The 13,824-nt window shown below is 39.1% G+C and overlaps 1 protein-coding gene across 4 annotated transcripts in view; it reads left to right on the plus strand.

Annotated features, from left to right (window-relative positions):
* The window catches only part of SATB1 (SATB homeobox 1), a 102,950-nt gene extending 93,241 nt beyond the window's left edge, over window positions 1-9,709 (plus strand). For 3 of the 4 annotated variants that reach the window (XM_070433342.1, XM_070433341.1, XM_070433340.1), the window contains exons 10-12: window positions 2,888-3,091; window positions 3,681-3,776; window positions 5,370-9,709. In XM_070433342.1, the coding sequence (XP_070289443.1) occupies window positions 2,888-3,091; window positions 3,681-3,776; window positions 5,370-5,867 (798 nt within the window). In that variant the 3' untranslated portion in view covers window positions 5,868-9,709. The remainder of the gene's footprint in view (window positions 1-2,887; window positions 3,092-3,680; window positions 3,777-5,369) is intronic. The other variant, XM_070433343.1, reaches the window with a different exon arrangement.
* The last annotated feature ends 4,115 nt before the right edge of the window (window positions 9,710-13,824 follow it).

Raw genomic sequence — 13,824 nt, forward strand, 5'->3', positions numbered from 1 at the left:
ATAAGGAATTAGAAGTATTATTTAAGGGCAGAGGTTAATAGCAAACTACTGGAAATGTTATGTTAGTCATAGGCAATTAATAAAAATACGGGTCTGTCTCGTAAGTGTAGAGACACACAAGTGACAATATGAGCAAATATTTGTTGAATGAGTCGGGGCTCTTTTTCTGAAATATTTGTGAAACCAGCGTGAATGTGATTGTTTAGGAATTAGCTATCATTATTAGCCATTTTAAAAGAACTAATGATTTTCTTTTCCAGAGAACATCTGTGATCCACATGTTTTTTTTTTCCACATATATATGCAAGTGCTAACTGATCTCCGCATGAAAAAGTTTCTAAAGGATTTGAAAATTATTGGAGTTTTCAGCTCTCTCCAAGAAGCTTTTCTTACATGAATCGTTCTTAATTTAACTTTTAGCAATTTTTAGTTGCAAGCATTAGTGTTTTTTTTTTAATTCTTAGAATCTCAATGTTGAGCACTTACTGCAATAATGTAAGACTAGCTACTAGGAAGTAAAAAAACCAAAAACAGCATCTTTATGAACCTTCTAACATCTCTTGAAAGATAAATAAAATTGTAGTATTTGCTGTGTTTCGGCATGGGGGCGGGTGTCAATTGACATAGCCAAAGAATGAAGACAAGGAGGAGGAAAGTAGCATCCTATATAGTAAAAGCATAGTATGCAAATTGTCCCCTGGCCGTAGTTTGACCAGGGGGCGGGCCGGCCAGGGGAAGCGGGGGAGGCCCCAGCCGAGTAGGGATCCTACCAGTGCATGAATTTCATGCACCAGGCCTCTAGTAGTTAATATTCAGACTTATGGGAAGATACATCTAAAACCGTCACAGCATGAAAACTTAGAGGTAAAGTGTAAAGAAATAGCTTAGATGTAGGAAAATATATTTTCATGGCTTATTCTAGACAGCAAATATTTGCTAGGAAGCACTAAATAATCATCTTCAGGGTCTCAAATATTTCAAATACTGGAATATAGTTTTCTAGTCAATAATGCACAAACATAGAGCTAAAATATGACGTATCATATTATTCTGGAAATAAACATAGGATTGCCAAGGTTAGAAGAGAAGTGTGTTCAATGACACTGTAATCAGCATTCTTATTTTTCATTTAGCTAATATTCTTTTAGGCACATCTTCAGTTTACTGCCTACTCTTTTAGCCTGGAATTATTATGTGTTCGGTAGCATTGAATGAGTGCATGATTGCATGACTGTCCCCATGTACATATTTGTTTAATTAAAAGACCTGTTGAGTAGAGAATCAAAGCTCTCTCAGAAAAATTGGTAGGTCTCCTGGGGGTTAGCAGCAGTCACCCTTGGCTGGTTAGTAGATGGGCCTTGGGAAGCTAATGTCTCAGTTCTCTCTAAAATCTCTCAAATAGGCCAATTTGGGGAGAGTGTACCTTGCTTCTTCCCACTTTATATTGCAATTGGAAAGAGAATTTTCTCTCCAGTGGTTCAGGCTGAGAAGAAAGGGAGGAAAAGCCATACCATTCTCACTCCAAAGGTAACATTAAAAACAAACAAACAAAAAACAACAACCAGCAAAACAAAAGACAAAAATACCTTCTCCTTGGCTAGTTCTAAAAATCAGATAATAAAGAAAATGTACTTGATCCATTCACATCCAACTAATTTAGTTGAAATTTTCAAGAAGCCCCTGTGTCTTAGGCCGCGTTCCCTAAAGCAGAACCTGAGATGGGGAGTTCAAGTGCACGTGATTTGGTGAGGGACTTGGAAGGAGCAAGGAGGATAGGGAAAAAGGGGTCACAGGTAAAGGGGAGATAAGGTCATCTCTAGAGAATAAATCCCTCTATGGAAAACAGCAGTAAATTGAAGGTACAGAGACTTTGAACCACTGGGGCAGCCAGGCATGGCCACCCTGGGCGAGGGGGCCAGGGAGGAAGTGGAATAACTGTCCAGGCATCTCCAGGGGAGATGACTCCAAGACCTTTCTCCAGAAAAGAGTGTGGCTCTGAGCTCTAAGCAGGCAGCACAGCAACTGGGGGTGGTCGCCTTGGCTGGGGAAGGGGGTCTGGGTGGGATACCCCCCTTCCTCTCCACCCCATTCCTTATGTCCATCATGGCAGCCAAGACAAAGGAGGTTTGAGAGGGTGATTAGAAAATGTTGGACAATGGACTGTGTTAGACCACTCAGTTCTTGATAATCTGATAGTTCACTCTTTGCTCAGGAAACCCGTTAAAATGGTTGCTTGACAAATCACATGTGTATCCTGCAGCAGGCAGAAAAGCAGGACTCCAAGCTATCTCTCTGGAAAGTTCTTCCTTGAGAATTCTTCGAATGCCCAGTCTATAATCATTTTGCTTTATATAGTGGACAACATTCTTACACAGCTGCACACATCCCTTCTCTGTTTCACACACACACACACACAAATATTCATACCTAATTTCCTTTCCAATACAAAAATTCCAAACTTATGAAATCCTTTTTAAATAATTATTCTAAAAGTCTGTCCTAACTCTCCTTAAACACCCGCAGGACCGCAGGTGGCCACACTCATCAAACAAAAAGGTTGGGCAAGGCTCAGGTGCACCCAGCTTGGCTTTTCCCCTGTTTCTCACATATCACAAAGCCCCGGGTAAATGGGTCTTGCCCTTGGAGTCTGAAAAATATTACCCTCTTTTAAGATGCCAGTCTGAACGTTCATTGGAAACAGAGCCTGTCTTTTTGACAACCACAGCTCTTCTCAGAGGTTTAACAAAATTGTTTAAAGCAGATTGGAGTATTTTGAGCTTATGAAAAAAATTAACTTCACAGGATCTTTCCATTTTAAGCTCCTAATGGAAATTGTCAGTCTTTCCCCCGCCCGCATGAGCTGACCTATTATTCCCTTGTCTCTAAGGGGTGGTTGTGTGAGCTGTTACGCTGGAAAGAAGATCCTTCTCCAGAAAACAGGACCCTATGGGAGAACCTCTCCATGATCCGAAGGTTCCTCAGTCTTCCCCAGCAAGAACGCGATGCCATATATGAACAGGAGAGCAACGCGGTACATCACCATGGCGACAGGCCGCCCCACATCATCCACGTTCCAGCAGAGCAGATTCAGGTTCGTTTACCTTGGCCAATTCAAGATAGCACTAAGTAAACAGAGCTTTAAACTGAGCAGGGAAATTAGCGTTTCTCTCCTTCCCAGCAGACTACACATGGGCTTTTTAGCAAGCCATAGTGATACACTGCTGTCTTGCTCAGGGGGATGAGAGGAAAATTAACACTTTTTCCAACATGTGTTTTGTGTTCCTCTTCCTTCACTCCCCACCCCCAAAGTGGCAGGAACCCCCTTTTACACTTCTTGTTTGGCAAGTGAGTCTTTGTTAGAATTGGGTTGTTTTGTGTGTATGAGCTTCATAATTTTTTTTTAAATCAGAATTTAAAACACACCACCTTAAAAAAAAAACATACAAAAAACTAATACCTGAACTGCACCCAAGGAAAGGAATGATTGCTGTTTTCTGTAGGGGGATTTTGTAGAATCACAATTTTATACATTGGCTTCTGTCCAAAAGGAGGTGGGGAGGGAAACCTAAATGGAATCTTGCTCCCGACTCCTTGGCCCTTCCTTCACCTTGCAGCTGTCTCCCTACACCCTCACAGAGCACAGGTTAGGGGCGAGTCATGTCTGTTTGTCTTTCCTTTAGAGCCCCTCTCCCACCACCCTTGGGAAAGGAGAGTCTAGAGGCGTTTTCTTGCCAGGCCTGCTGACCCCTGCACCGTGGCTCAGTGCTGCTCCTCAGGTGAGCGGGCACAAGTTCCCTTTGCCAGAAAGAGAGGCACACAGACAGGGGGTGGCTTAGAGACCTGCTCTCTTGGTCGGGATATTCAGACTTTCAAAGGACAGTCTGACCATGGCGGTGGGCTGAGACCACTGTGCCAACAGACTCAGCCTTGTACTTAGCTGTCATGTCATGGGACTTGTCTCCATTCACCCGACTGAGGGAACTCCCCTATGAGTTGAGATTGGAAAACTCTGGGGTCAGGTGTTTTGTAGGCGCTCTTAGGGCCTCGGTTGCTTAGGAAGTATGTTGCAATTGAACTTCAGTGGTATAACTTGTTTTTGTTAAATTTAAGGGGAACTTCTCCTTTAAGGAAAAATGCCATTGCCTTCCAGAGTCCTAAAATCCTACTATCTTTGGTGAATCACCTGCATTATTTCTGAGTATTGTTGGGGAAAAATACATATGTAGCTAAAAACAATAATAGGGTTATCCATCCACTAGGAAAAAATATCCATGAGTATGTATTCAAGATAAATTGAAAAAGAGAATCCCTGAGGATATCAAGCACTAAAATAATCCCGAAAGCCCGAAAAACTGTTCAGCGAAAACAAAAAAAAGAGGAAGATATACATTAAGTAATGAGAGTAGGACTTATTTGAAAATGTAAATCGTTTTTTAAAAAATTGCTTTTTAGGGGGTGAAAGGAACTGCGTAGGCACCGTATGAATGTTCTGATATTTTGCCGCTCACTCGGGTTGATTAGCTTTGCTGATAGGAGTTAGGGGTAGCGACTACAGTTACGTGCATGTATCGCACATTTGTTCTGTATAATTGTGTAGGGAAATCACAGCCCACATACAGGTACTAATCATGAAAAAGTGTCTGTGTACACTAAACTTCAATCCTAATCACATCCAAGTCCACCACAGACACAACAATTCGCTAGCGGCGGATTGGACCTTTATTTTTCCATAAGGAAAAAAAACTTGCAGTGTAAGCCTAGTGCCATTTGGTAAGACATTGTGCATGAAATCAGGACTGTCTGGCAGGAATTTCACAAACATCAGCCTCTCACAAATCCTTTGGACTCCTAAGAGATAATGCTGAAGAAGAGGAGGGCTAGCTATCTTGGTTGCAATTTAAATACAACTTTTGAATCCTGCTCCATGTTTTACCTATGCGATGACATAGGGCAAAACACATTTCTTGCATGGCTCTGTACCTCACCTTTCTAAAATGCCTTTGAAATCCTTCTCGATCTTCCTTTTAAATCTTAATTATTTATGTCATAATTGGCTTTGCTTGTCTTCCCGTGATGTGCAAACTTCTGGCACAGACTGAAAATCAAGGTTAGGGAGGCTCCGGTGACCTCTGAGAAGGAGGCCCAGTAGCCCCCCAAACCCAAGTCCTTCCTTCCTAGTGACTATCATTTTGATATTTTTCCGAATGCTGTGGGTCCTTTCACTGGCCTGCCTTTGGGCCGGAGCCCTTGTCCCCATCCAAGAAGCCAGGCGTGGGCTCACCCCCCTACCATGTGCTCCGTAGTTCTAGCTGCTTCGCGCGCACCTGGGAGAGCGCAGTCTGACTGTCCCCTTGTTCCTTCTCCCGCAGCCGCCGCAGCCGCAGCCCCAGCAGCCTGCGCCGCCACCCCCGCAGCCGCAGGCGCAGCAGCCGGCCGGCCCCCGGCTCCCCCCGCGGCAGCCCACCGTGGCCTCCCCGGCCGAGGCCGAGGACGACACCCGCCAGAAGACGCGGCCGCGCACAAAGATCTCCGTGGAGGCCCTGGGGATCCTCCAGAGTTTCATCCAAGACGTCGGCCTGTACCCGGACGAGGAGGCCATCCAGACTCTGTCCGCCCAGCTGGACCTGCCCAAGTTCACCATCATCAAGTTCTTTCAGAACCAGCGGTACTATCTCAAGCACCACGGCAAACTGAAGGACAACTCCGGCCTGGAGGTGGACGTGGCCGAATACAAAGAGGAGGAGCTGCTTAAGGATTTGGAAGAGGGTGTGCAAGACAAAAACGCTAACACCCTTTTCTCGGTGAAGCTGGAGGACGAGCTAGCGGCGGAAGGGAACACAGACATTAACGCCGACTTGAAAGACTGAGAAATCAAGTATTATTTTCATTCAGCAGTGCCACTGGTATTTACTAACACAACGAAAATCCACCTGTATGCGCTCAGAAACCTTTGTTGTTCATGGTTTGGCCAATGAATCTTCAGAAACTTGCACAAACAGGAAAGTTGAGAAGGGATAATGCAGACTGCACTAAATGTTTTACTCTGATTTACAAACTGCTCGGCAGCCCCAGGTGAAGCATTGAGGATTGTTTGGTATTAAAAGTTCAGATTTGTGTTCTCGGGAACGCACCGAGGTGTGTACCCCGTCAGCATGATACCAGTGATTTTTTTTAAAAAAATTATTATTATTCTGGAGCCGCAAACAAGCATTATAACTTCTGTGATTATGATTTCCTTCCTTTCATTATTTCTGTAACACTCCACACTGATCTTTGGAAACTCGCCCCTTATTTTAAAAGGAAAAAAAAAAAGAGTTTGTTACTCTATTGTATGTTACAAAAGAACTATAGACTGTGGAATGCAGTTTAAAGATGACATATGCCAACAAATGCCTTGTATTATATGGCACTGCCGTAATTCAAATTTGTTTTTATTTTGGAAATAAAAGTTCACTGTAATTTTTTTTTTTTCATTCTCATTGTTACATGATTTTTTTTTAAATGAAAAGAAAATGTGAAACACAGTTTAGTCCTCATTATTTATTTGTAGATCCTGCAGCATCATGTTGTAATTAATTTTTTGGAAGTTTCCGTTAAATGTAATATTGCTTCTCTTGTTACCATACTGATTCTTTTCTATTTATAAATGTATTTTGATGGGCAGTAAAACAAAGTGTCTTAAAAGTTTTAAATAGAGAAAATGTGCTTTACACAGTTGCCTATAAAAAGTGCTCTATGTTATCCAAGCAATTCATACTATAAGCTTCACTCTTATTGTTGTATGCAATTTTTACTATCATGCAAATAAGCTTAGGTAAATAAAACTAATAGATCACCTTAGAAAATTATGCAATTAATGTGAAAATAATTGATGTTTGCAATGTGTCTTCCTTTGGTTTACAATCAATTTTAAAACTACATCTGTATAAAATTTCTGTATAAAGGTGTATTTCTTTTTTATGAGTTTATGGCTATGAAAACACCAGCTATTTTGTTACAGCTGGCTGTTTTTATAAGTGTATCACAATTTTCTTTATGCAGAAATATTCTGATTAGGAAGTGGTTATTGACTGTAACTACACAATTAAAATTGTTTGTATGGTATGACATGGTAGGGTTTGTCTGCTTATGTGGAGTAACTATCCAGAGTCAAAGGTGGTCCTCTCGGTTAGGTGCATGTTCATACTTTCTTGATGATATTTTACTGATTCTTAAAAGAGCAATGGAAAAGAAAAGTCACTCGAAATGCTGTAAATTTAGATCACAAACACATGCTCCTTTTTAAAGTTTAACTATGAAGATCATAACCTGTTTGGGGTTAACATTTTGCTTAATAAACAGATAGCAGGATAGTCTAAAGACTCACTGGCAAAAACATAAATCCAGCCTCTAGCAGTTATGTGCTTAGAAAGTAGATTCATCTGCATTTATTCCACAGTACTTCACTTATGGCAACGCTTTTTTTAAGCTAATGTACACATATTTTTAAAGGCCATTAATAACAAAATAAGTAAGGAAAAAGAGACCTTTTGTATAAATATTCCTTAATAAGCAACGTATTTTTTAAAAGTTATAAATGGAATATACATTAACTCGGTTCATGCAGAAAATATGAATAACACACCTGGAATTTAAACACAATTTTCAAGATACAAAATTAGGGTGTGCTAATGGTCATGGGAAGGTTGGAGGCCAGTGTTGCAGTTTTTGATTATTTTCTTTTTCTATTCACTTTATATCTTCCTTTTTTTAAGGTTTCCTCGATGTTAATAGGGGGTATCCGAATTCCTTAAAACTTGGTTCTGAAATGGCCCATTCTTTTCCTGCCAGTGCCCTAGGCCGTGATAAGCTCATTGGTAGTCAACTGGGTTGCTTTAGTGTTGAGCTTTTACTTAGGATACTGAAATGGGATCATTGAAAACTCCGAATTCAGTTTTCAAAAGTACTATTTACTTTTAAAGCACAGCTGAACTACTATGAAGGCAGCTGGTTTGCTGCAGACTTAAAATTGATTGAAAAGTTTTCAGGTATTTTATTAAGTGAGGAAACTTAAACATTCTTGCTCCCTAGAGTTTAGGAAATAATTTGAGCAAAAGGAATTTGAATTAGAATAGACGTAAGATTTCATGTATTAAAAATAAGACAAATAGACACTAGTATGCTATGAAGTTTTTAAGAAAGCTCTTATCTTCCTCTTTTTTCATATGTTAAAGAAAATTTAGAAGAGAGAGACTTTTTTTTTTTTTTAACCAGCCCAACACTTAACAGATGTCAGAGGTATGAAATTTAATTTTGGGAGGGAAAGGAGAAATTGGATTGCAAATATGATTTTCCCATTCCCAATAATCTAACTTATGCAATAACTTTCTCAAGGAATTGATGAGTGTGTGTAAGAAATCAACAATACTAACAAAATTCTTAGGCCCTTTAATCTTGGCAGCCCTAATTCTGCTAATATGACATTTTAACACCCTCCCCACCCCCCAAAAAATAGCACATGTCAGTAAACAATCATGGTCAGGATGGAGTGAGTACAATTGTTTTCAGGAAAGATGGCATGTCTTGGAAAAGATTTGTCTGGGTGATCTTCCACATTGCTCCCCCAGTGCCACCTATCGCTCGCTCACACCAGTCCTATTGCTGGCGGCTATGGTACAATTCCTTGAACAAGCTTCATCGTGTCCAAGTTTATCAGAGACTTTAAAAAGCGGGGCATGACATAGCGCTTCGTGCTGTGAAGACCTTAGCAGAGTCAGGTAGTTTACGGGTAATATTCAACCTTGCGCATCTGAATCTGTCATGGATTCCTCCCCTCAGCACTTTGCCACTAATTTGTATTACACTCTGTGGCCATATAATACTTGCACATTATGCAAAAAATAATGTTGATAGTATCTCCTTGGCACAAAATATGCAGAGTTGACACGTAACCTTTGACAACCAAGGTAACTAATATGTATGCGTGCCCTAGTTGTGTGGCACTTGGTTACAAAGTCTGTTCATACTATGTATAAAGTGTGTATAGATGAACATTTAGCCCCAATGAATTCTGAGCTTAAAAGAAGTGTGTCTTTTTATAAGTAGTGCTATCTATATCTATGTTTATCTAAAATATATAGCTTGAGTAGAAAACTTTCTCAAATGGTTCCAGATTGAGTAAAAATGACAATCCCATACATTCCATTATGAAAGTCTGCCCTATTCCCTATTGTTATCATGAGCCAATTTTAAGGTCCTTGAATGTCCTGATGTCATCAATAAATGAGCTGTTCTGAACTGCCTGGTGATATTTTCAAAGAAAGCAATTAAAATGTATAAACCCTATTAAATAACCTATAGAGAAAGGACTACTATGTTAAAATTAAAACAAGCCAGCAATTTGCATGGTAGGTGGAAATCAATGGAGGTCCAAAAACATTAATCATATCTAAAATATCAGAAGATATTGATGCTATAGTTTACCTTATAAATAAATATTTTTTACTTTTGAAGGGGGTGTATTATGGATTTGGTGTTTCTTCTGGGGCAATCCTTTTCATGTAAATACTACTTGCATGTTTTTTGACAAAGGCTAAGCTACAATCTATTAACACACGTTTTTGATGAAAATATACAGTGCCCTTATTTAAAAAATGTGGTGGAAGGTGTATGTCCAGAATACGATCCCTGTTTCTGATACCAAATGTTAAATAAAAATAGTTTGGAATTACTGTTTAAAAGATGAGCAACATGTTGAAGCCTTTCTTACATTACCCTACTTAATGTGGATTATGCATTTCTAACTTTATCAAAATAATTCCACAATCCCATTATGGTTTCTTGCTTATATCAAGGTTATATATTGTCATTTTCTTTTTTCAAAAATATAATTTCATTGATTTCAGAGAGGAAAGGAGAAGGAGAGAGAGATAGAAACATCAATGATGAGAGAGAATCATTGATCAGCTGCCTCCTGCATGCCCCACACTGGGGAAATCAAACCGCAACCCCCTGGTTCATAAGTCGATGCTCAACCACTGTGCCACATCGGCCAGAGGGTGGGAGTCGGGGGCGGGGGGGGGGGGGCACGTAACTATATTCTCATTTCTTTCCATCCACTGTTTTCAACTGCTAATATCCCTACTGTGATCAAAGGCACATGACCTGAGCCCTGTTCTCCACAATAAGGTGGTTAATGGGGGAATGCCTTAGAGCAGTATGTTATATTCGTTGCCTTGCAAAATAAACACAAAGAAACTCAAGTGATGTATTTTGCATTAGATTAAATGTTAAGCATTACTTCGTTACTGCAAATTGAACATTTTTACTATTACTGAATATTTGCTTTTTATGGTACTCAAGCTTTCAGTCCAGTGACAGTCCCTAATTCATGCCCTTGGGCCCAAAAAAGAAACGATGTTCCCCGTGCGGCTCTGATTTGCCACTTACAGTACCTGTTAGATGAGAATGTTGACAAGGTTCAAATATTTAAATGTGTCCCTTGATTCGCTGAGTCTGTGGCAATGTGATGCAAAATGAGCATTTGTCCAGAGCACAACCCGCCCAACAGCATCTTAATGTGGGGCCAGGTTTCAGCTACTCCCCCTTCGCTTCCAGTTTTAATTTCCAAATATTTGTTTTACCATCTCATACAAAGGCTTCCTCCCTTCTGAGGACCCTTCCCTACCATCCTCCTCAAATACGCTTAAAGTGATAATAGCACAACGTGTGCTGAAGGCCTCATTTTACTAGGCAGCGCCACAAACGTGTCTCCATTCCACCATGAAGTGTTGTCAGGAGGGTACTGGCATTCCCACTTCCAAGACGAGGGAAGAGAAACTCAGTGTTCGGCTCAGTGGTCACATTGGTCTTTAAACCCAACTCTACTATCTACAAATTCTATCTCTACTTTCTCCTTTAAAAAATAACTTCCTCAAATTTAGAAAATACAGGAAACTTAATTGCAATTCAAATTTTTTCAGAAATATAACACGTATTTTGCTAATGTAAACAGTTCATCACTAAAGTAATTGAAATCAAGTAAATGAAATGTTTCATCATGAAATATCTATCCCCAAACTCTGCCATCCTGGTATAAGATCCATATATACCAAATTTAATAAAAAAAAAAACCCACAACACTTTGTTATAGTAATTTTCAAATGCACATGAAAAAGAATAGAATAATGAACTCCCAAGGATTCATTACCCAGTTCAAAAACATTTTTTGTCAATAAATACTTTGTAAAACTTTTTAAAAATATATTTTATTGCCCTAACCGGTTTGGCTCAGTGGATAGAGCGTCGGCCTGCGGACTGAAAGGGATGTGCCCACAACCAAGGTACATACATGCCCTTGACCAGAATCGAACCTGGGACCCTTCAGTCCGCAGGCTGACGCTCTATCCACTGAGCCAAACTGGCTAGGGCTGTAAAACTTTTTAAAATTAAGAAAATATCCAAACTGTTTGATGGCTCCTGCTCATTATCTTACTTTTTTTTGGAAAGTAATGCATTTTCTTATTTCTAAAAAAAACCCAAAAAACTAAAACTTGAAGTTTTTCCCAGAGCCCTCAATCCTCAAAAAGACACTTTTAGAAGGAGAACCTGTGAGAATTCCACAAATATTTGTACCACAAAAAAAGAGAGACAAACCAGCCTCTCTTTATTTATAAACAATGCGTGCTTTCATATCATTGTTTAAACTAAAGTACATAATTTTCAGTTATGCATAATAAAATATGTAATTAAGCAACATTCCATGGTGGATTAAAGAATTAAAAGCTTCAGGTGCAGAAAAGAATTTGTTGGCATTTTCTTTTTTCAAGGTGGTATTTTGAGGTGTTACTTTTCATTTTCCTTTGACATCTCATACACAAATAAATAGACAGAAACAGGTGAGAAGCAGAGAAATGAAGGGCTGGCTCTACAATAGACCTGAAATATGTAGCGAGGCAGAATACTCGTCACATGCCCACAAAAGCTAAATTAAAAAGGACAAGAATTTTTTTAGTCTGGGGGGCAGGGGGGAAACCACACGAAACTCTAAATAGGAGCATGTGCTTCAAGAAATAGAAATAATATAGAAAGTTAACTGAATTGGGTTATGCTTAGATTTTAAACTACATTAAATTAATTCACAGTCCAATTGGTAGAGTCCAGTAAACTTATTTTTCAAATGAAGAACTAAATTTAATTAATATTTCTGGACTAGAAACGTCAAAGTTCATAGAGGCATTTGCAAGTTATTTCCTGCCAGTCTATGGCTTGTCTTTTCATTCTCTTAACAGTGTCCTTTAAAGAACAGAAAGAAGTTCTTGACTTGGGTGAAGTCCAATTTAACATTTTCTTTTACTTTTAAAGGTCTTGCTTTCACTGATGTATCTAAGTAATATTTGCCTAATCCAAGGTCACAGAAATTTTCTCCTATCTTTTATAAGTCTTATAGTTTTAGGATTTACATTTAAATCCACGATCCATTTTAAGTTGATTTTTATATGTGACAAAGTACCAAGGTATAGATCAAAATATTTTTTTCTTTTTTCTGTTTTATTTTTGCATTTCTTCCAGTACCATTTGTTTAAAAGACTATTCTGTCTCCATTGAATTGCCTTTGCATCTTTGCAAAAAATAAATTTACCATATATATGTGTGTGTCACTTTCTACTTTGGTTTGTTGTTCTCTTCTCCAAGATCTCACAGTTTTACTAGTAATTACTCTCCTATAAAATAAGAGGCTAATATGCAAATCAACTGAACGGCAGAACTACCGGTCGCTATTACACTCACTGATCACCAGAGGCCGATGCTCAATGCAGGAGCTGTCCCCTGCATTGTACTCACATAGGGGGAGCACTGCTCAGCCAGAAGCTGGGCTCATGGCTGGTGAGCACAGCGGCAATGGTGGGAGCCTCTCCTGCCTCCACATCAGTGGGACATCTCCTGAGGGCTCCCAGACTGCAAGAAGGCACAGGCTGGGCTGAGGGATCCTGCCCCCTACCCAGGTACACAAATTTTGTGCACCAGGCCTCTAGTAGCTTATAATAAGCCTGCAGGTAATCTACATCTTTAAACTTTATTATTCTCTTCTTCAAAGTTGTTTTGTTGCTTCTGGGTTTTTTCACTTCCCTATGAATGTTAGACTCAGCTCATCATTTTCACCCCAGAAAACATGCTGGATTTTTATTTGGTTGTTTAAACTGCATAGATCATTTGGAGAAGAACTGGCATTTTAACAACATTGAGTCTTCATGAACATGAGTTTTCTCTTCATTTATTTAAGTCTTTGTTCATTTCTCTTAGCATTGTTCTGTAGTTTTCAGTGTACAGTTCTAACACATCTGGTCAGATTTATCCCCAAATTATTTTATACTTTTGATTCCATTGTACATATTTTTTAAAATTTTGATTTCCTATTGTTTGCTCCTAATATATAGAAACATAATTCATTGTTTTATATATTGATCTTTTATCCTGCAACCTAGTCTAAACTCATAATAGTTCTAGTAGCTTTTTTGTAGAATCCATCAGATTTTCTACATAAACAATCATGCCATCTACAAATAGTTTTATTTCTTCTTTCCAATCTAAATATCTTCTTTGCTTTAATTTTCTAGAATGTCTAGTACAATGTTAAATAGAAATGATGAGAGCAGATATCCTTGCCTCATTCCTGAACTTATGTGCTAGCACTGTTCTAAACCCTTTACAATAAATTCATTTAATCCAAATAACCACTATATAAGGGAGGTATGTTATTATTATTTTATTATTAATAATGAAACTAGACACAGAGTTTTTATATATCTGCCCTCAGTGGATATGGCTCCCAACAAATCTTTCATC

This window comes from Myotis yumanensis, unplaced genomic scaffold (genome assembly GCF_028538775.1).
Source record: "Myotis yumanensis isolate MYYU_CA2020_CCGP unplaced genomic scaffold, mMyoYum1.0.hap1 SCAF_14, whole genome shotgun sequence".
Lineage (NCBI taxonomy): Eukaryota > Metazoa > Chordata > Mammalia > Chiroptera > Vespertilionidae > Myotis > Myotis yumanensis.